Source organism: Hyperoodon ampullatus, assembly GCF_949752795.1.
Source record: "Hyperoodon ampullatus genome assembly, chromosome: 13".
Classification (NCBI taxonomy): Eukaryota; Metazoa; Chordata; class Mammalia; order Artiodactyla; family Ziphiidae; genus Hyperoodon; species Hyperoodon ampullatus.
In genome coordinates, this window is record NC_136926.1 from 43,854,709 (window position 1) to 43,878,041 (window position 23,333).

The 23,333-nt window shown below is 40.9% G+C and overlaps 1 protein-coding gene across 1 annotated transcript in view; it reads right to left on the reverse strand.

Annotated features, from left to right (window-relative positions):
* The window catches only part of CHST9 (carbohydrate sulfotransferase 9), a gene marked incomplete at both ends in the record, with an annotated part of 199,531 nt that overhangs the window by 10,473 nt on the left and 165,725 nt on the right, over positions 1-23,333 (reverse strand). The window contains one exon of the mRNA XM_079717756.1: positions 12,526-12,556. Within this exon, the coding sequence (XP_079573882.1) occupies positions 12,526-12,556 (31 nt within the window). The remainder of the gene's footprint in view (positions 1-12,525; positions 12,557-23,333) is intronic.

The window sequence follows — 23,333 nt, forward strand, 5'->3', positions numbered from 1 at the left end:
CCCGTTATGCTGCATAAACCACACAGAAATTGTGATCATCAGCTCAGATTTTATGCCTCAGAACAAAGCTCCTTATTTTCACGGTATCTTTATTTCCTCTCCTGCTTCTACACTCCTGTTAGAAACATCTATCCAACTTGGTGGTTATGGAGTGATGATGTCTTCACTCCATCCCCGGTGGCCTTTTCAAGAGAACTTATTTTACATCTTGGTATTTCAGTGGCTGCAAATCTGGGAAAACACATAATATGTGGGTGCTTCTGAGCTGTGTGTCTGGATCAGGGATGAAAGGAGGGAAGTTGAAGGTATCTTTCAATCCCTGATAAACTCCCAGTGACCAGTGAATCTGGTCCCCATGGCTTTTTATCACTAGTTCTATGACTCCGTCTCCATGGGGATTTATACGCTGAGGAAAAAATGTCCATTTCTTGCTGTGAGTAATAGGACCCCTGACTGCTGAGTCACAGCATCTTCTACCACCCCAGATTCATCAGCAGGACCGTGTCTCCTCCGGACCCTAGTATAGAACTCATTTTTAGCAAAGTCTAGTTTCCATGTTCTAGGTTAGTAACTTATCAGATGGTTGGCCCAAAAGACAGAAACCAAAAAGTTTTGTGTATTTCAGCCTGGTTAATTTCTCTGGGGTCCTATCACCCTCCAGGTGGTTGTCTCCAAGGTAACTGGTATCATTCTGTTCTACTGATCTCATCTCTTACCTCCATCCAGTCACTTTCCGGTTGGGTGTCTTCTTCAAGGTATTTCCAGCCCCCAGCCCCGCATGGTTACAGAACAAGGAAGACAATCGTGGTGGTCTACAGGTGCTCAGACCAATTTGCAAAAGAACCCCTGAGTACCAAGGTAGGTTGTGAGACACACATTTCACACCTATTTCGGCCCAACAACTTGTGAAATGGGAGGGAGACCAGACTTAGTAAATTTTTACTCTTATTCATGCTTTACTTGCAACTTTCAACTGACCTTAAGTTAGTACTTTCTGCCAAATCAACCTCACTCACTGGAATAAGATATCTAACAAATCAGCTTGGGGTAGTTGACTCAGCCTCCCATGTATAAAAGAGAGATAATGATGCTGACTTTATGGAGTTGTGAAAAATAAATGGAACAAATACACAATTCCTGTCATGTAGCTTTTAACCACAACTTTTACATTTCTGCCAAGAGTATCACCTTCCTGCAGTAACCCTGGGGACCTTGCATTAATCTTTGTCTCAGATTGTTAATTCGCTTCTCATACTCAGACACCAAGCTCTATTCATTTTTTCTTTAAACTGTTCATTCCCACTATCAATGTATCACTTAGACACATTTTTTCACACCCAGACTATTGTCATAGCCTGCTAGCAGGATCAAGCGATGCGTTCATTTGATGGGTATTTATTATGAGCATCTAATATGTGCCCTGTTTAATGGCATTGGGGCCAGAGGGGCAAACTACTCTGACAAGGGTCCTGTTCTCGTGGTACTTACATTCCTGTGGGTGAAGATAGATAACGAACAGATACATGAACAAAAATTTTGATGATGATACGTGTGATGCAAACACTAAAACACAGCGATGCGGCAGATCGTGAGTGGCAGGTGGAGAGTGGGAAGACCACACGAACTAGGTGTCTAGGGAAGATCTATTTGGGAGAAGCTAGTTGAGCAGAGATCTGAATGACAAGAAGAAGCCCCTGTTCTGGGAGCAGAGTGTTGCAGGCTGGGGCAACAAGGGCAAAGGGCCCTCAAAGGGGAATGAGCCTGGTCAAGTGGAGGGACAGAGGGCAGATGGTTGTCGTGTAAGTGCAAAGGGTCCAGGGACTCAAGATGAAATCAAAGAGGAGGGCAGGACCACGTGCTGTAGGAATACCAGGTCATGGAGAATGTAAGATTTAGGATTTAGGTCAAGGGAAAATGTAGGCTTTTATCAGAGGTGTAATGTGAGCCACTGGAAGTTTTATACGGTGGATAACATGATGTGAAGCACATTTTATAAAGCTCACTCTGCTGGCCAAGTGGAGAACGGACTGGGGGCCGTTAAGAGTGGAAACAGAGTAGCCTGGAGAGAGGCTGGTGGTTGGTATCAGTGGAGAAGCAGTAAAAAGGAAAAACACAGGGTATGTGTGGAAATTGCTTACTGATTGATGACAAACATGCATCCCGAGCATTCGTTTTTTCAGGATTTCTCTTGTATGAAGAAGGGTGATTATCTGTCAATATTCATTGCACCATTGAGCCAATATGCGATGCATGAATCATCTCCGAGATAAGCAGATGAGGCTTTCTTGTAATCTTTCTATTTTGCTGAGATAATTTCACTTGCTTTGGAGTTTATGAGGCCATAAGTGGCTCCCATCTGTTGATGAACATATTTCTAAGAGTCATTTAGTCTCAAGTATGAAATACTTGAGGGGAAGTTAAATTGTAACTTTTATATTCTGTGTCATCTTAGTAACAGAACCAAAATTGGAAGCATGTGTTCAATTTTGGTCTTTCATTTTCAAAGCTTTAGGTCAGGCAAAGAATTAATTTCATTTGTTTACAAAGCAGATTATGCCTAATAAAATCTATTTTGTTTATGGTCACATTTTAGTCAATCCATTGCCTTAGAAAATGAGAGAAATCTGATTGGCTAATTAGTCAACATAGTAAATTACATTATTCCGCATCCACAGAACATTGGCCTAATTGAATTATCCAGTAATAGTATGACAGAAATATTTCCTTTTAATACATTTTGAGCAAGGCACATACCAGTGATGAAACAGTGAATAATCTTGTTTATTCCACCCTTGTTTGATGATCGACCACAGAATATAACATAAGACTTCTATGGATAATAACTTTTTCCACATTAAGGAAAATAAAGCAAGGTAGCTTACAGTGGGATCCTTATTGGTACTCTGAATTTTCACTACTTGTCTGTGCATCTTTTCCTTCCCAGAAATTTGTTCTCTGATAAGTGCTAAAAAACTTTACAAAAGAAAGTTTCAATAAAATTGGTTTTAATTTATGCATAATCAAAGAGATAGGTTTGATCACTTTCTTTCTCTAGTGAGAGGTAGAAAAACTCTCCAGGACACTTTCTTTCACTCTTGAAATTCTGATGAGGACTGTTTCCTCAGCCAAATTCAGATACACACAAAAGTCTACACACACTATCAGGGATGCCCATGGGATCTGCCCTGAGGGGCCAAAACCATTTATATAGCATGGATTCTACAGAATTGGCCTTGTATTAATGACCACTACTTGTTATTTTTTTTTCTTTTGGGGCTTTTAGAAATATTTATTGTGGCCTAATGTTGGAAATAGTGAAATTCAAACTGATGAAAATGAAAAAGGATTACAATTTGTAAATACAAAGGAAATAGCCATTTTAGCATCATTATAGGGAATAGAGCTCAACTTAAGCAATGATCTATATACACTATAAAAATATTTCTGATCCTTTGATCACTACTTCTTTTTTTCTTTTAAAAATCAACTTTATTAAGGTATAATTGAATTTAAAGTATACATTTTGATGAATTATGACAAATGTGCACACCTGTGAAACTACTGTCAAAATAAAGATACAGAAAATTTCCATCACAACAAACATTTTCCTTGTGGACCTTTGCAATCCATCCTTTCTTTTGCCCCCAGCCAGATAAGGCAACCACTTATGTTTTTTGTCACTATAGGTTGTTTACATTTTTTGGAATTTTATATAAACAAAACCGTGTAGTATGTTCCATTTTGCTTGATCACTACTTCTCAAAACACATTTTTTTATGTCCACAAACAACTTTTATTCAAAATGATGACTACCCTTGTGCCTCTTTCACACAATTCCAGAAGAGACCAAGTTTTCACTTGAGTCCTTCATTCAGTTCTTTATCATGAGAAGAAAGAATAACATGGGTAAAATAGTTTAAAGGTAGATTTAAAAAAATACTGTATTTTAGAATGTATATTCAATCGTGATGACAAATGGGCTCTTTGTACCAGTTTGATCATAGCTTTAACCCAAGAAGTGAAAGAAAGATTTTCTATAGGGAGGAGGTGTTTGAGTTACCGAATGTTGACAGGTCTCTACTAACTGGCTTCCTGGCTTGTAGAAAGTGGATACTGAGTTGCTAAGTATTGAGGAAAAATCCCAAATGATGGTGCTGACCATTTTGCTCATAACATCTGTTGAGCTGAAAAACTGCAGTTACGCAGTTATACTCATCTTCAGGTACAGATGCTAGCAAGTAGGAAGGGGTGTGATTAGAAATCTCAAAAGAGAGGAGGAAAAAGATGACAAACAGACTGACTAGAAATCATCTGTGGAATAGATTTCCCTGGCCTGTCGGTGATAACATCTTAGGTGGTGCGATTCATTTACTTTAGATGGTAAATTCTTTATTTTTATTCTTTCTAATAGATGCTACATTTTCAATCATTTTAGAATCCTATATTTTCTCACATGAGTACATATTCAGTGACACCTTATTACTAATAGTGAAGAACTCATGAAAGAGTTTTTAGAAGTAAGGTGCTTTTCTGGAAAACAGAAGAACAAGAGAAGATTTTATAGTGGGTGAGAATAAAGGTTTCTACTTCAATTCTTGTTTCATGTCCATAATAATTTGGTCTGGGCTCTGCTGAATTAACTTGCCAGTGGGCAAAAGAGATTATCCTAATGTTTACTTTTTTTTTAGTTTTTAATCTCTTTTCAGGTGACAAATAGTTTTTCTCTTAGACCAGATTCATTTGATTTTTCACTTAATTAAAAAAGTAATTTAATGCTCATCAGGAACCCCAGGGTAAGTACATGCTATGTTTTTTTTTGTTTTTGTTTTTGTTTTTGTGGTACGCGGGCCTCTCACTGTTGTGGCCTCTCCCGTTGCGGAGCACAGGCTCTGGACGCACAGGCTCAGCGGCCATGGCTCACGGGCCCAGCCGCTCCGCGCCATGTGGGATCTTCCCGGACCGGGGCACGAACCCGTGTCCCCTGCATCGGCAGGCAGACTCTCAACCACTGCGCCACCAGGGAAGCCCAGTACATGCTATCTTGATAGTTAAAATGTTTTTTAAAAAAAAACCTACCACATCATAAATATCTGTATTCTAGACTCTCACAACCAATTGCTTCAGTGCTGGTGTTAAGATTGGAGTACTGGTTAGGGTGGTCATAAGTGGGATCATTTAATTAATAGAAAAACTTCCAGAACAAGTCGTAGGACAGCACAATAGTGAAGAGAAAGGATTTCAGAAGGAGATCCATCCACCTAGATTCAGATTCCAGCTCTGCCACTCATCATCTGTGTGCCTTTAAATAAAGATATTTAAAGCAGCAAGGAACAGTGGCTGGTGCTTACACGGTAGGGTTGGATTGCCTGCTTCCATCCTGGTGTGTGATCTGGGGCAAGGCATTTAACCTCACTAACATTGACTCCCTTGACTTGTACTTGCCTTCCAAGGTTACTGCTGTGAGGTTTAAATGAGATAATTTTATGTAAAACTTATCATAATGCCTACACACAGAAAGTTTACTAAACAATAATAATGCTAACTATTATTATTATTAATTTAGTGCTAAGCATGGCAGGACCTGAAAAATTACTAAATCTTTCAAGCTTGAGTTTCCACCTGTATAAAAAGGAGGTTAAAATATGCATCCTCTTGGGGTTGCTGTGACAAATAAATGAGATGGCGCATTACCTGACTAGCAAAACTCTTGGTCACAATTATTCAGAAGCATTCTGAGTGGGAATGATCTTGAGTGGGAATGCTTAAGTGAGAATTATCTGCATTTTTGATTGCTAACAGCTCTTGCAGTGAGGCTAATAAACCATTATTTTCCTCTTGGTGTTCACGCTTTTAAAACACCTGAGGGCTGTCTTCTCCTCCCTCCCTTTGTCATGACAATATATTTCCAGAGACTACTGTCTATTGTCTTTTTCCATAGACATCCTTACACAACGTTTTAACTTTCTTGGCTTCCGAATAAAGAGGCGAGTGCCAGCCCTTTGACACTTAGACCTGAGTATCTTCTAGTTATGAAGCCTTCGGACCTTTAATAAAGCCCATCTTTTACAAAGCCTTCTTTGTTAACCACCATTAGAGCCACCACTTCTGGATCATTTCAGTCTTGCTTTCAAGCATTTTAAAAAGACTCATAAATGGGGTAGCTTTTTAAAAGCACAACTCCCAATTCTAGAAGGTAATCTTAAAAGAGAATGAGGGGGATGGGATCTTTACTAGCTCTATTTATGCTGAACCTGCCAAGAGAAACTCTCTTTAGGTCAAAGTTGTCTCCCTGAGTGCATTGTCATTTTGATAAGAATAGTGCAAGGTAATGCAATCCCACTTTAAATTTAGAAGTTGTAAAGTTCACGCTACACTGAAAAGGCAGTAGTGAATGACATTTCCATGTTTACATTCGAGAAAAAAAAAATCAGGTGCCAAGTCTTGACCCAAGCAAATGGTTCAGCGCTCTACAGGCAGTTATGGTATGTGGACATAAGGGTGAAATAAAGGTGTGGGTTGCCCTGCCCTTTGATTCTTTCATTCCCCAGCTGTGTGACCATTATTCATAGAGACCACGTGCAGCCTTAGCTGTGTCTTCTGTTTCTGGTTTAGACTCCTCACTTGGGAGGGCAAAGGACAACACCTAGTTCCTGCCTTATAAGAGTCAATGGCACACCAGGTGTGAGCAGTCCGGGGTACAGGGAGCAGCCTGCCTGCAACCAGCAGTTCCTCTGGTTTCTAGGATAATAACTTAGTGAGTGGAAGAATTTACAAGGGACCAGGAATTGGTTGGATGCCTATGATGTGCAAGGTCTAACAGTGAAATCAGAAATGAGCCAAACGTGATATCTTCCCTTTGGGACAATACTATCTAGTTACAAAATCACATAGGAATATCAATAATTAGAATATAGAGTAGAAAATGCAAGGGTCTATAGCAAAGGGGCAGGAAAAATAATATAGGTGCACAGAAGAAGGAGAGATTACTCTTAGCTCTGTGATGAGGAAAGCTTCATGGAAGAGGTGATATTGGAGTGAGGTCTTGGAATATGAGTAAATTTTGTACCTGCAGAGAAAGGGGTGAGTATGTTGGTAGAACAGTTTTAAATAGGATACAATAATTTTACATAAAGGAGCAGAATGGGAAATAAGTCTAGGGAGGCGGGGTGCATGCTCTCCAAAGGAGATCATAGGGCTTTGGATTTTGTACTCACAGGTTTGAATTTTATCCTATAGACAAGAGGTGAGTGGGTTCCATCTTGGCTTCTTATTGGAATCACATGTTGAGTTTTTAAGTTGTAGATGTCTGATCAGGATCATCCTCAACATTTACAGGGCCTAGAGCAGGAGGATGAATGGAAGCCCACACACTGTATGTCTAAATATTCAGAAGTTTTAAAGTAAGTGATACACAAGGCCCAGTCCTTGTTTCCACCTCTGGTCTGCAGCCTGTCTCAAAGGACTGCTCTGGGCCTAGAAGCTAAAGAAGCCCTGTCTCCTGAGGGCCACCCTGCCACAGAGGCCTGAGTGGCCCAATGGACCTTCAGGAGGAGGACAGGCCAGAAACTAGACACAGCTGGGGACTCCTGGGCAGTGGCTGGACCTGTCCCTGTTAAGGATGGGATGATTCAGTAAAGCTCACAGGATTCCTGGGAAGGGCAGGTTCCCTCACCTCATGTCTCACTTTTCTGACCTGGGATTGCCAGGCAGCTCTAAGTACTGCCCAGAATTACACCTGCCCACTGCACCCATTTCCCAAGCACCCCAAAGGACCAGAGTGTCCAATTCAGCTGCTCTATCCCTCTCCAACATTTTGTGTGTGCTCAATTGGTCATCAAACTTTATAACATGAGGCTGGAGAGGAAAAAAAAGTGTTTGTCGGGCTTCCCTGGTGGCGCAGCGGTTAAGAATCTGTCTGCCAATGCAGGGGACACCGGTTCGAGCCCTGGTCTGGGAGGACCCCACATGCCGCCCGAGCAGCTAGGCCTGTGAGCCACAACTGCTGAGCCTGCGCGTCTGGAGCCTGTGCTTCGCAACAAGAGAGGCCGCGACAGTGAGAGGCCTGCGCGCCACGATGAAGAGTGGCCCCCGCTCGCCGGAACTAGAGAAAGCCCTCGCACAGAAACGAAGACCCAACACAGCCAAAAATAAATGAATTAAAAAAAAAAAAAAGTGTTTGTCTCTCTGTGCCTGTGATGCTTGAGGCCTTCGAAAGCACATGAGCCCTCTTGGCCTGGTCTAATAGTGAGGCCCTGTCTGAACCCAACCCCTGGCCCAGAATTTCTTGGGGGTGCATGTGACATTGAGGGGGGGCGGGTCTCAGGATCTGTGCTAACAAAGTTCCAGGGTGATTATAATGCACATGCAGCGTTAATAATCACTGCTAAAAATGCGGGAGGCATTTCTGTTTAGTTATTGTTTTTCAGCAGAGGAGAGATGCCAGGTGATTGGTATTTCAGAAAGTAAAGTGGAACAGAATGCAAGATGAATGGGATGGCGGTGAAGCAGTGGAAGAGCCGTGTGGAGCCACCATATAGAGCAAACGAGATGAGGGCCTGGGGGAGCGGAGGCCAAGGGCTGGGTGGTGGCAGAGGAGCTGGATTGGACAGGGCTATGGGAGAGCACCTCAAGTGCTGGCTGGTCAGAGGGAGATATGGAGCGGAGGATGACTCTAAAGTTTCCAGTCTGGTATGAGATGAATTGTGTCCCCCACACAGATATGTTGAAGTCCTCATTCCTGGTCCCTGTGAGTGTGACCTTGTTTGGAAACGGGGTCTTTGCAGATGTAATCAAGATGAGGTCACGGGGGTGGGCCCTAAGCCAATATGGCTGGCGTCCTTATTAGAAGAGAAGAGGCACACAGGGAGGACAGCCACGCGACGACAGAGGCAGAGACTGAAGAGACGCAGCTACAAGCCAAGGGACCCCAAGGATTGCCGGCGCCACCAGAAGCCAGCAAAGAGGCAAGGAAGGATCCGCCTCCATAGGTTTCAGGGAGAGCTTGGCACTGTCGACACCTTGGTTTTGAACTTCTAGCCTCCGGAACCAAGAGACAATACATTAGTGTGTTTGAGAGCATCCAGTTGGTGAGAGTTTGTTGCAGCAGTCTCAGGAAACAGATCCATAAGCTGTAACAGCCGCCAATGGCGTTGGCCCTCTCTGAACCGGCCAATCAGCGAAGGCGAGCCTTTCTCATGACCAGAACCAGAACTGGGGACGTCCCTCTGCAACATGCACATCCCTCCCACGAGGAACCGAGCCCGAGGTTCGGTATCCCTCTTCATCAACTAGCTGTTTAAAAACAAACTATTAATTCACTATGTTTTTTGTTTTTTGGGTTTTTTTTTTTTGCAGTACGCGGGCCTCTCACTGTTGTGGCCTCTCCTGTTGTGAAGCACAGGCTCCGGATGCGCAGGCTCAGCGACCATGGCTCACGGGCCCAGCCGCTCTGCGGCACGTGGGGATCTTCCCGGACTGGGGCACGAACCCGTGTCCCCCGCATCGGCAGGCAGACTCTCAACCACTGCACCACCAGGGAAGCCCCTATTAATTCGCTATGGGTTCCAGTGATCTACTATCCCAAAAGGCATAAACAGAGGTATTCATTTACTACAGGTTTCAATTGCCTACTATGTAAGAAGGCAGTTTCCAGAACTGAAGTCAAAAGTTTTTATATTCAGTATTCCCATTCTCGTACTGACAATATGCTAATTTGATTTTGAAGGTATTTTTGGTAGTATTTTAAGGTATTATCTTTAATCTATCGTAGTCAAAATTATTCAGAAAAACCTACAGGAGACTTCATGTCTACAAGGCACATTTTTCGGAGAGGAAATCGTTGCAGCAATGAACTGCCAAAGGGACAGCTGAAAAAAATGGGTCATGCATTCATCTCATTCTGGGACATGAGCTGCCTAGCGGTTCACTGCTCATTTTTGTCCTCTTCCCGTAAACAAACTGCGTTAACAGGTTACTTTAAAATAGCATACTAATCTCCCCAGTGAATTACACAGGAAAGAATTCGGCGTTCCCTCCAGAGAACTCAAATAGTTGTTTGTTCTCAGAGCTCAGGTGTGGTAAAATAGCTGTGGGCTAAAAATGCACGCTGGATATTGGCCAGTAGGCTAGAACCCTCCCTCCGCTCCAGCTCTGATTTCTCACATTGGCGTGCAACTCCTAGCTTGCTTAATGGAAGAAAAAAAAAAAAGGACTTGATTTTCAATTTCAATTTAATTACACAATCTATAGTGCCTAGTGGGAAGGATTTCGGGGCAAGATTAACGCTCACCAGTGCTCTATTTTACATGACTTTCTGATAAAGAACACTATTGATTATCCAAAGTGAGTATACAGAAATGTTTTTCAAGAGCCAGATTCTTTGGGTGGCAGAAGGGGAGTGCAGATCAAGAGGTACAAACTTCCAGTGATAAAGCAGATAAGTCCTGGGGCTGTAATGGACAGCGTGGTGACTATAGTCAATCTTAGCATATTGCATATTTGAAAGTTACTAAGAGAGTAAATCTTAAAAGTCCTCATCACGAGGAAAACAAATGTTTTGTAACTTTGGATGGTGACAGACGGTAACTAGACTTACTATGGAGATCATTTCACAGTGTACAGAAATATGGAATCATTATGTTGATTCTAATATAAGGTTATATGTCAATTATACCTTAATTTAAAAAAAATTAAAAAGGAAGGGACTTCATTTTGTGGCTCTTTGTCAGACTTTAGATAAATTAGAAGTGTAAGATGCCTTGTAGAGTTGTATTCCCGGCACATTTTTGAGAGTGGGGAATGCCTCCCTACATAGAAGAAGAAAAAATAGAAATTCTACTGTAGAATTAGAAATACAGCTGGCAGACACTGATTGAACAATACAACTATCTATTCTGAGAATGACTATATAACTAATATACTTAAGACCCTTACCTCTTAAGCTAAAGTCCAAAGGATTTCGCTGTCTTACTGGGACTGGAAACCATTATGATTTTATCTGGCACCAAATCAAGGTTTAAGATTATAAGTAAATATTTGGTGTTCTGTTTTGGTGTCTACCTACTTTATTAGTTTAGCCAAGGGTAAAAAGAAGGAAAATACAGGAAATGAAAATCTGCCCCAGAGAAGTGGTCTTTATTTCTTGACCAACTGCTTTACCTTGTTAAGTTAATAAAGAAAACAGTTGTCTTTATAAGGAAAGGTATTCCCTCTGTGACTTAAATAAATAAAAATTGTAGCAATAAACATTACTGGTTAACTGTTGCTCAGCCTTACCAAGCTACTTGAGTATATACAAATAGTTGAAATACAATGTTAAAGAGACTAAGTTCAAAAGGCAAATAAACTATTTGAAACGACTAATTGACTTCAACGTTGCACAGGGGTGGTATTTTCAAGTATTAAGATGGCTGCTACAAAGAGTCAATACAGTATTTACAATTTATTCAAAAGAAAAATGGTACCCGATAAGCCTTAAATTTTGCCTACTGAATTTGCAATATATTGTATTAGCCAAATGAAAGAACCATTTTTTAAGCTCGATGAATTACAGGGCATCTGGCACAGATTAGGTAGAGCTAGAACTTACTTCGGTTGGAATGACAATGAGGACCAGAATTGGAATTTATTTTGAAGCCCATTAGGAGAAGATGTTGAAAAATGTACCCTTGACTGGTATAAATGTAGACGCACCATTCTTCACCTTGGCAAGGGTGAGTTATAATTTATGCCAGAGGAGAACAACAACAACAAAAGACTTGGAGATTCTGGTCTATGAATGAAAGCTGTGCATATTTTGCCATAGGCCAGTGTCTGAATTCCCTGGGTCTAGTGACACAGGCAGCACTGGGAGAAACTGCAGCTCAGCTGGCCCATGGGAAGAGGGTGGGATGGTGCAAGACAGGCCGAACTTGGTTTGGATGTGTGGCTACATGTCTCAAACCCCTTAAACCGTTGTACAGAATGACTCCATCTACTGGTAAATATGAAAAATTAATCAAAAAGGAATGGATAAGAAATAGTGAGGCAGGCAGGAAGACACTGGCTAAATGTGGGTAGAAATCAGAGACCAGAATGGAAAATCAACTTGTACGTTTCCACTGCTAAGGGTTTAGCTCTTAACTTGTCTGCGAGGGAGTGACTGGGCGAATTAGAACTTGGGAAAATCACAGAGGAGAGTCACCTTAGTTAAGGGAGAAGCAGATAAAAGTATCTATTTGCAGCCATGATAGAATCAAAGAGAGATCATGATACGCTCCGAGGGATGCTTATGTCAGAACTGGCAGAGCCCACTTCTCACTGTTTCCCACCCTTGGGGAGGATGTTGAGGAGGGAAGGAATGAGGTGAGGGAGACAAGGAAAGTGTATGATCGTTTACAGAGGATCAGTTTATTCGTTCTCAGAACCAATAACACGTGTATTGCTCATACCCAAGAACTAGCAATGCCCCCTTCTAAATATTTACAAATAATTATTAATATTTAAAGCAAAATTCTACATTACAGTTTATGAGAAGTGAGGAAATACCTGGTTGGTGATATGGTCCTGGATTTTTTCTCTGGTCACTGAAAGAGAGAGCAAAAAAGAAATTCAACATTAAAGTATGAAAAGGAATAAAATACTGTACTGGTCTTGCTCTGTTCTCACTCAAAACTCCAAAAGAACTCTCCGAGCAAGAATGTGTATCACAATAGGGACATTTATAATCACTCCAATAATTGGGATAAAAAAAAAGTCAAAACCGAAATAAACCACATTAGGCAAAGATAACAGAAAATGGAGTGGAAATCCGGGAAGGGTGATACCAGAGAATGTATTAAACTTTGGCAGAGAAATGGTAAAGAGATGAAAGGACCAAAGAAAAAATTTGAACCACAGCCAGTCAAGTCGAAGGTTTACAAACAATGACAACCTCTTCAAGCATAATATTAACACTGAACTCAAGGAACCTTGAGGACCAGGCCAGGAGATTTAAAGTGGTGGATGGCAGAGGTGCTACTTTTCTCTGACCTATGAAGATGATAAAGACGTCCTTATGTTTTGGTACTGGCAGAGACTAAAGTACAAACCAACAGTTCTATTAATGGTATCTTGGTCAGGACAGAAACAAATCAGAGTAACATAACATATGAAAAGCAACACAGGGGTATAAATAATAAAGACTCTAAATAATAAACCTCAGTCATTGCAAAAATAGACTAAAAGTGATCAATATCATGTGTCTTACATACAAGGAAAAAAATCCTTAGGAATAATCAATAACCAACAAACCATCAGGAAAGAGAGGAAAGAAGACATTTTGTGGCCCTGCAGTTATTTCGTGCTTGGGAACATCTTGGTGTGATACGTACACTTTATTAAATGTGTCCTTTTAAAATTTTAATTAGGATGATTGTGTAGTGACATGCATTTATAAGAAATAATACAGACAGATCCACTGTACCCTTTACACCGGCAACATCTGGAAGATCTATAGTACAATAATATCATAACCAGGATATTGACATTGACATAGTTGAGATACAGAACATTTCCATCACCACAAGGGTCCCTCACATTGCTCTTTTATAGTCACATCAATTGTCCTCCCGCCTCCACCCTCTTCTTAACTCCTGGCAACCACTAATCTGTTCTCCATTGCTATCATTTTGTCATTTCAAGAATGTTGTGTAAAAAAAAAAAAAAAAAGTATGTTGTGTAAATAGAATCATACATTTTATAACCTTTTGGGATAGGATTTTCTCACTCACCATAATTCTCTGGAGAGTCATCCAGGTTGCTATGTGCATTCCTGTGCATTTCTACCTTTTTATTGCTGAGTAGTATTCCATGGTAAGGATATACCAAAGTTTGTTCAGTCATTCACCTGCTGAAGGACATCTGGCTAGTTTCTAGCTATTGTGAATAAAGCTGTTATCAATATGTATGTACAGGTTTTTATGTGAACATAAGTCTTCATTTCTCTGGGATAAATACCCAGGAGTGCAATTGCTGGGTTGTATGGTTGTTGCATGTTTAGTTGTTTAAGAAACTGTCAAAACTGTTTTCAAAAAAAGATTTGTAATGAATAAGTGATATTTACCAGTCAGTTGAGCAACTAATAATAAGTATATCTGGAAATTTTACTGAGTGTTCAGTACCAGGTTAAGTGTTACATGGGATGCAGTAGAAGAATAAGGAGTCCAGAGAATGGAATGGCTCTGTTGAGTGGGATCTTAAATCTAGTCACTGTCCCAAAATACCAGGGGCCAATCTTGGAGTTTCTAGATAATAAGAACCAATTTTCTTCATTTTTTTAAACGGTACTGCCCAATCGGACCTCTTGATACATTTTAATATTTAGATTTCCCTTGTCGGATAATATGCAGAGTGTTTAAAGAAGCCTGTTTAATGGTTTGTGGGGAGAAAACTTGCCTTTTGAATTAAATCACCAGTATGGCCAAGAAGAGGGGGAAGAACATTCAGCAAGGAGAGAGCCAGCGGGTCCAAAGCACAGAAAGGAAGCCAGCATCGCCGGAGGAAAGTAAGGGGAGGCCAGCGTGGTGTGAAATGAGTCAAGAAACATACAGCCATGGTCATGTAGACCGTTTGGGGGAGATTTATGATCTTCCCCAAAGTAGAGGGAAGTCAGTTATTACGGGGGTGTAACCCAGGATGTGAGTAGGGGCACTGGAATGCCTTGGTCAGACGTGCATTTTCAGAGGATCACTCGGGGCTGGTTGCTACCTGGGGAATAGGCTGGAGGTGACATCAGGGGCAGCAGCAGCACAAAATCTTAGTTCTGTTTCCTTAGGAACCAAGGGAAATCTGAAGGAATTCAGCTGAAAAATAAGAGCCCAAACAATCAAATAATCATAACCTAATCATGCAGCAGCCCACTGGAGTCTAGAAAACGGAGTAGGTGACAACCTGGCATCTAATTTACAGCTCTGTCATTTACTGGATGCTTGATTCAGGGCCAGCTACTCAACGTTCTGGTCCTGTTTGGCCATCTATAACAAAGAGTTAACAGTATTTACCCCTCTCCGGATTTGTGAAGATTAAATAAGTATGAATTTTTCAGGCAAAGGGTGAGAGAAAGGCATTCCAGGGAGTTGGGACAGGAAGAGTAAAGTCTCAGAGGCAAGGAGAGGGTGTGTTTGGGTAAATTGTGAGACATTCTGAGTGGCTTATATAGTATAAGCATACGTAGCACAGCAGGTGGGAAGGAAGGGGTGTGGGAAGAAGGTGAGACACCAGCTTTGGGAAAGATGACTTGAGAGGTGGGGTGGAGGATGGATTGATGGGGAGGAAGAGGACCCAAGAGCAGCTACGAATCTGCTCCTCAGAAAAATGCCAACACACAGCAAAATGGGACAATGCAGGAAGCTAGGAGACCTCTGCAGCCATGCACAGATTTGCAAGAATCTGCAGTTTCAAGTCTATTTTATTTCAACACATGAAATAAAAATTTCTCAGATTCCAGCTCCTCTGGACCATTTTCCTTCCCTCACAACTAGACTCATCAGCTGTTCAGGCATTTCCCTAACTTAATGAACTGAAAGTATGCGTTCAATGTCTAATATATTTATCCTAAAAAAATATGATCCCTTCAAGATGGCAGATGCCTCCTGAATGCTGGATGTGCAAAGATGCACACAGCAGGGCACCCATCCTCAAGGTCAAGGTCAAGTGGGAGAGAGAGGTAAGTAGAGATAAGTGGCAACACTGCATTTTAAGTGTTTTAACAGAGTTTTATGAATGACACCATGTGAGAACACAAATGAAGAGCAACCAGTGTGGCTGATCTTGAGGAACAAATAGGTTTCCGGGAAAAATATTGCCAACAACCACTCTTATCCTCCCTTTTGGCTTATGCAGAAATATCTCACGAACAACCAAGGACCACCCATTTTAAAACAATATTTATTTATTGATTTATTTGGCTGCTTTGGGTCTTAGTTGCAGCACGCAGGATCTTCTTTGTGGCATGTGGGATCTTTCATTGTGGCAGGCGGGCTCTTTGTTGTGGCACACGGGCTTCTCTAGTTGCGGCACGTGGGCTTCACTCTAGTTGTGGTGTGTGGGCTCTAGAACATGTGGGCTCAGTAGTTGCGGCACGCAGGATCTTAGTTCCCCGACCAGGGATGGAACCTGCGTCCCCTGCGTTGGAAGGTGGATGCTTAACCACTGGACCACCAGGGAAGTCCCAAGGACCACACTTCTTATTGATTTTTTATTGGCCTCTTACTTAATGGAGTTTAAGAATATCTTCTGGATATAGGCATGTTTGAACAAATTCTTAGAGAGAGGATGAATACAAGAGCTTAAAAAAAAAAAGATGAGATAGGACCTATCCTTGGGATGCAGGAATCGGAATAATGAGCAGGTGGAACTTGAATCAGATCTTCAGAAATGGCTGGAATTTGGAAGGCATCATGAGAATGACAACTCTGACTAGAGGAGAGGGTCTTGGGAGAAATACTGTTGCCCAGGGTGACCTGGAAACAAGTCAATTGCCTTATGTTTGCAACAGTAGACAATCTGTGGGCAATGATGGTTTCTTCAGCAGAGGTGGAATATGAAGGAAAATTAAACTGGTGAATACATTGGACAGAGTAGGGAGAGCAATTGGAGAATACATAGGCGGCTTTGGTGGGTGGATAAACTAGGTGATGGATTGGGGCCTAGACCAGGGAGGTTGAAACGGGAAGTAAGAGAGAGAGCGAGGAAAATCAAAGGAGCACATGGAAGAAATGTTTGAAAGAAATTGGTAACAAATAGATAAGGGGAATAAAGATTGGAAAGAGTCATATCTGGCTTATTTAGTCACTTAATCAACAAATATCTGATCAGCTACCATATGTCACATATGGATACTAAGCTCTGGGGATTCAACTGTGACCAACACAGGCCTGGTCCCTGGCTGCTCCCAAAGAGCTTGCTGGCTTGGTTCCCTGCTTTTCTGACATTGTCTACTTCTGGACTATAGTCTACTTTTAGCCTTATCCAGTCTGTAGCGATGTTCAAGCTGTTTTGAAGGTACCACATGTGAAATCTTAAGACAAGGAAAAGAAGGTGAGGTTATGAATCTCTTCCTCTTTCTTGGAGTGCAAATACGCCCACTGTATTTCTGTGTATTTCGTACGGTAATTTGATATTCTACAGCTGCCAGATTCTGGAATATCACATCCCCCCTCCTCTCCATTAAAGGGTATTTTAGGAAGGAACATGACAATTTGGGGAAGAGGACCAATATGGTGATCTGTAACAGGGCAGATCTGGCAATTTGGTGAACTAGGGCCCTGTCTTTATCTTGCAAAAGAGCACAGAACTGTAAACATTGCTTATGCAAAGGCTCAGGGACCAGGAATAGTTCAAGGGAGCCAAAGATGGGAGCCGGGGAGAGGTTTCAGAGCAGTGCATCAGTGTCTTCAGAATCTATCTACAAGACATGCCGTCTCTTTATAGCCCCTGCCTTGTTGCAGCCCATCACCAGCTCTCCCCTGGATGGTGACATCAGCCTTTTGCTGGTCCCTGCTTCCACCCGTGCTCTCCCTAAACTCCTTACTACATCCTATTTGCCTTGCCCCATCTGCTTCTTGCCCATCTTTCCAACCTCGCCTTGATTTCCATCCCCTCTCCCTTTCCACCCTCCAATCACTTTGGTCTTATGTGAATTTCTGGTCCTTTTGACCTCTGGTTCTTTGTGCATGCTGCTGTCTTTCCAATTTGACAGAGCTAGCTCTTTCAAATTTTCAGGTTTCAGTTTAAGACCGTAGGGGCTCTTCTCTGGTCACCCCCTCTCCTCTTGTGAGTCTTGATCTCAGCCCTTCGTTTCTTTCTTTCCCAGCACTTACCACAACTTGCGATTGTTTTCTTGTTTGTATGTTCGCTTGCTTCTTTGCTCATTTCTTCTTCTGTAGTGTGAGCTCCCTGAGGTCAGGGACCCTGCCTATCTTGTTTTTGTTTTTTGTTTTTTTTTAATTTTGTCTTTTTAAAATTTTGCTATTTTCTGATTTGAGACTACAGTACATAATCCTTAAAGTTTTCAAGTAAAAATTCTGGCAATAACATTTTATTAACAAGACAAGATCTCTTATGAGGAAACTATGTTTAAAAATAGAACAAGAAAAAGTAATAACCATTTTTATGAGGCAGCTGATTTTATTATAAGTGTAAGAGCACTAAAGAAAAGGTTTAATTTTCTATTTCTTATAGCAGTGGTTACTAACACTGAAAGAATGTGGGTCCCTTTAAAATATCAATAAAAATTAAAATATCATGACAATTGCTTATACTTTTGTTATTTATTAAAGATGTTTTATAAAGTGTCTATAAATTCAACACTGCACAAAAAGGAATCTGTACCTTTTTTTAAAATCTATTTTCTTCTTCTATGTTTTATTTATTTTTTTAAATTGATTTTTTTAAACATCTTTATTGGAGTATAATTGCTTTACAATGTTGTGTTAGTTTCTGCTGTATAACAAAGTGAATCAGCTATACATATATACGTATATCCCCATATCCCCTCCCTCTTGCATCTCCCTCCCACCCTCCCTATCCCACCCCTCCAGGTGGTCACAAAGCACGGAGCTGATCTCCCCGTGCAATGCAGCTGCTTCCCACTAGCTATCTATTTTACATTTGGTAGTGTATATATGTCCATGCTACTCTCTCACTTCGTCCCAGCTTACCCTTCCCCCTCCCTGTGTCCTCAAGTCCATTCTTTATGTCTGCATCTTTATTCCTGCCCTGCCCCTAGGGTCTTCAGAATCTTTTTTTTTTCTCTTTAGATTCCATATATATGTGTTAGCATATGGTTTTTCTCTTTCTGACTTACTTCACTCTGTATGACAGACTCTAGGTCCATCCACCTCACTACAAATAACTCAATTTTGTTTCTTTTTATGGCTGAGTAATATTCCATTGTATATATATGCCACATCTTCTTCATCCATTCATCTGTCAGTGGACACTTAGGTTGCTTCCATGTCCTGGCTATTGTAAATAGAGCTGCAATGAACACTGTGGTACATGAGGCTTTTTGAATTATGGTTTTCTCAGGGTATATGCACAGTAGTGGGATTGCTGGGTCACATGGTAGTTCTATTAAATTGATTTTTGTTGGAGTATAGTTGATCCATCTTTTTTATTGTTGTATCCAGGGCCCAGTGCTGGCACACTCTAAGTGTTCAGTACAAATTTACAGAATGACTGACAGTATTTTTGGTCGGGGGCAGCTTGTACCAGTTCCCATATTTGAAGGGCAGCTACTTCTGGCTCTTGCTCCCTAGTGAAAGGAGAGGTTCAGTGGTTAAAACTCACTAGATGGATCACATGAAGGCCTGAAGTTGACTACTGATAAATTCTGGCCCATACCAAATACTTTGTTTTGTGATGGCAGCCATTTTTGTATTAGTTCCCAATGGATTTTCAAGGATTTTAAAGTATCCAAGTAATAGTGATTATGTCTAATATCCTCTTTCCCTCCTATTTTATACAACATCTGTAGTAGCCTAGTTCTGTATTACAAACATAATAAGTGACAAAAATTGTGGAAATTGAAGTGAAAGACTGAGAATTAATTTAGATAACTTACAAAACACCATTTTTATACTTTTCCTGAAGGTTAACAATATTTTAATTGTCCTTTTAGTTTGAATTTACCCAAATTTCCACCATTTTCTTTCACTAAACTGCTATTTACTAAAATAGGGCTTCTTAGCATAGTTACAGTGAAGATTCAAGCTTCTGTTTAATTGAATTGTGGAGTTTGCAGAATTAGGGGCCTTGGGTGGTGCAGCACTGGGGTAGACTTGACCTGAGTGCCCCAGTTACAGGTAGGAACCCAACACACAAACTTGGGCTGTGTCTTGGGATGATAAGACAGACAGGTCGGATACAGTTTCCCTGGCCAAAGGTCACAGTGAGTCCAGGATTTGTGGTTTCTATCCAAATAAGGAAGAGGTAGGTGATTTTAGGTGATGTAAGTGGCAGGGAACATATCCATGTTTTGAAGGGACTTAGGGACCAGTTCATGAACAACTCAGGTCACAAGGTAGAAGCCATGCTGGGGACTGAAGGGTAAGGCAAGGGCTGATTTAGAAGGTAACAGGGTTGGATTCCAGTTCCTAAGGTCAGAAAGTCTGTTGAGGATCATGGGCACTCGAGCCGGATGGACCACTTCTGTGAGATACAGCAATTTAAATATGAGAAAAATGATCTCCTCCCTTGAGCTATTAAAACCCTAATAAATTAACATATATAATTATTTTGTGGCTCTAGTGGTTATGATTGCAGCTAATGATAATTTTTTCTCTTGCTCACTGATAGTCTTAGCCTGATGGAGATGTAAATGTTCCCTGGCTGAGACAAGAAAAAAGGAGGGAATCCCACTTAAGGAAAACCTAAGTCATTCCTCAATTTATTCAAATCATATTTGAGAAAGAGGAATGGAATTTAGGGGATAAATTGTAACTGCATAAGCCATTGCTAATAAAAGATTAAGAAGTATGTGGTTTAGCATCTTTTAATTATTTTTTCTAGCATCTTGAATATACAATGCTTGAAATCTCTGGTTGGATCAACATTATTTTGCTCAGAGGTTTGTGGACTTTGCATACTGATTCTTTCCTGTTTCCAAGTACATTTGCTTTTAGGCTATTTTTATTCACTTTAAAGGAATTTTAATAACTTTCTGTTGACAGCATGGACAGCTGGTCTTGAGAATTAAAGAAAATTCACTTGCTGACTGAGGAAGGAAGTGACATCAATGAGCTTCTAAAGTCAGCCCAGAGGGGGAAATTGGCTTGTGAGAGAGTAGCCTTTCATGGCACTGTCTTTATCAAGTGATGCCTTGAGATGCAAATTGATGTATCAATCAAACCTATGGTGCCTACCTTCAACCAACTGAGTGCAAAGTGAAGGAACAATGCCCTGCAACACTGAGGAGGAAAAGGATGAGGGGTGTAGGAACCTAGGGACGAAGTGAATTATGGGAGCTCATGATCACCTCTTTGGGCTGATGCTTCACTCTCTGTTAAGCCTCAGTTTCCTTGTCTAGAAAATGAGTTTGATGTAAACTGTTGGTTGAAGTCAGTCCATTTCTGTGACAGATGGCTAATAAGACCATGTACTAATAAATATAGTGGAGACATGTTATCTCATGACTTTGTCTCAAAGAGTGCTCTCAATAGTTTTTTATCTCCCGCTGAGAGTGAGTTAGAAAGAGGGACCTTTAAGTGCCATTTGTAGCTACTACCTTGATTCCTTGATATCTCTAAAATTGGCATTCATTGTTTATAACTCTACTGCAGAAAAAGTCAGGCACCAAACGTGGACTTTAAGTAATAATGACCATACTAATAGCAGCTATCATTGTCATAATAACGAATGACTTAATTCTTCACCACTGTCAGAGACTTTGCCTCTGGAGCTGCAGTATCCATTTTTGAAAGGTAACTGCAGTGCAGGTGGAGCGTGTGCATATGTATGGGTTGCATCATGTGAGTGTACGTGTATGTGTGTATACACACACACCTGGGCAAAAATGAGGCAGAAAAGTACCTGGATACATTTTATGGTTATGAGCTGAAAAATTAAAATTGCTGATTTTTTATTTCTTAGCTCATTTTACAAAGTGTTTGAGGGATGGCTCAATAACAGTTAAATAATCTGAGTTTGAGTTAATCTAGAGTCAAAGGGGTTTTATTCAGCTCATTGATAGATGCATTAATGTTGACTTCTTTTTCTTGTCAATAAACATATTTGGGGATTCAATTAAATTTTCAAAGTTTATGAGCTTACATATGTAACTTGAACCACTCAAAAAATATTGGTTAAGTAAAGAAAAGAGTGATGAGCTCTCAACAGCCATAGTCTTCATGTTAAAGAATTTTCAGATTACCCCCAAGCAAAACTCACTCATCTAATCCTACAGCAATATTTTAATGAGCATCTATTCTGGACATTATGCTTGGTGTTCTGAAAGTACAGAAGTAAAGGAAGCAAGATGAGCACCCCCCAAAAATAACAACATGCAGTCATGGAGCTGTAAGAGATTTACTAGTAAACTGCATAGGTAGTCAGATCAAAAGGTGTTTAAATCTTGATATAGTAGAAATGGTGATGGGTTCACTTTCAGACTTTTCTCCTCTTGGCTTTGCCACTATGAAGCTGTATGACTTCACTCCTGTAGTCTTTGCTTTATCCTCACTACATAATGACAATGCTGCAAGTACAGATGGTCTCTAAGTTTGTTTATAGTTTAAGTTCTCTGGCCATGAAAAGAATCAGGGAGATTGAAAATTTCCATAGAAGTGGCACAAATAAAAAAGAGGTCGTGTTTGGTGGGGTATCCCGAGGATGCTTCATGGAAGAGACAGCATTTGATCTGGGTAGTTATATTAATAAAAATAGATGGGAGAAAATGTATTTCACCTGAAAGGAAGAGCATGAGCAAAAGTGCAGAACCAGGAAATGCATGGGGTGCGTACGAGGAGTAGTAATTAGTTTTGCTTGACTTCAGTGAAGTCTGTATATTCGCGAGTAATCAAAGGCAAGGCAAAATGTGTGTCATGGACCAGTATCGTGGAGAGTCCTAAATACTTTAGGAGAGATTTTGACATTTATTTGGTAAGGGAGCTCTAAAACATTTTTGAGCCAGAGAGTGATCAAAACTGTTTGAAGAAGATGAATCTACCAGTGCTATGGCTTGAGCATGAGAGGTGCTGGTACGGAGACGGCATAATGTGGGTGAATGAGAGACACACTGTGTGAGTAGAATGGGACTTCCTTCAGATGGGGCCTGGGGTGGCAGGGCAGGTGGTGGAAAGAAGGGAACTAAAGATGATCAAGATCTTGAGCTTGGTTGCTTGGGAGAAGACGTTGTTAATGCAAAGATGGAAACAAGGAAATAGGGCCAGTTTAAAGAAGTAAATTTGGCGAGTAATGGTGGAGGTGGAATGATTAGCTCCTTTCAACATTTGTTAGGTTTAAAATACCAGAAAGACATCCTGGAGGAGGGCAGTAAGTGAGATCAGGAAAGAGGTCGATATCAGGCAACCTTCTGCAGAGAGATGCCCGGGGAAGCTACAGAATGCAAGTCTCTTTTTAAAGTCTATACAGAGAAATAATGACCAAATTAGAACTTTGGGAAACAGGTTTTTTTTTTTAATGTATATTCAGTGATACCTCTTTAGGTAATGGAATGCAGATTTTACATCGTCTGTGGTGAACAAGAGATACTGTCTCTAAGCTATTAACAGGATTTCCTATCAGGAACTAGCAAGTTAGAAGTTTAGTTTCAGAGCTTAAGTTCTCTCTGGTCCTGGATTTGAGTCAAAGGCTTT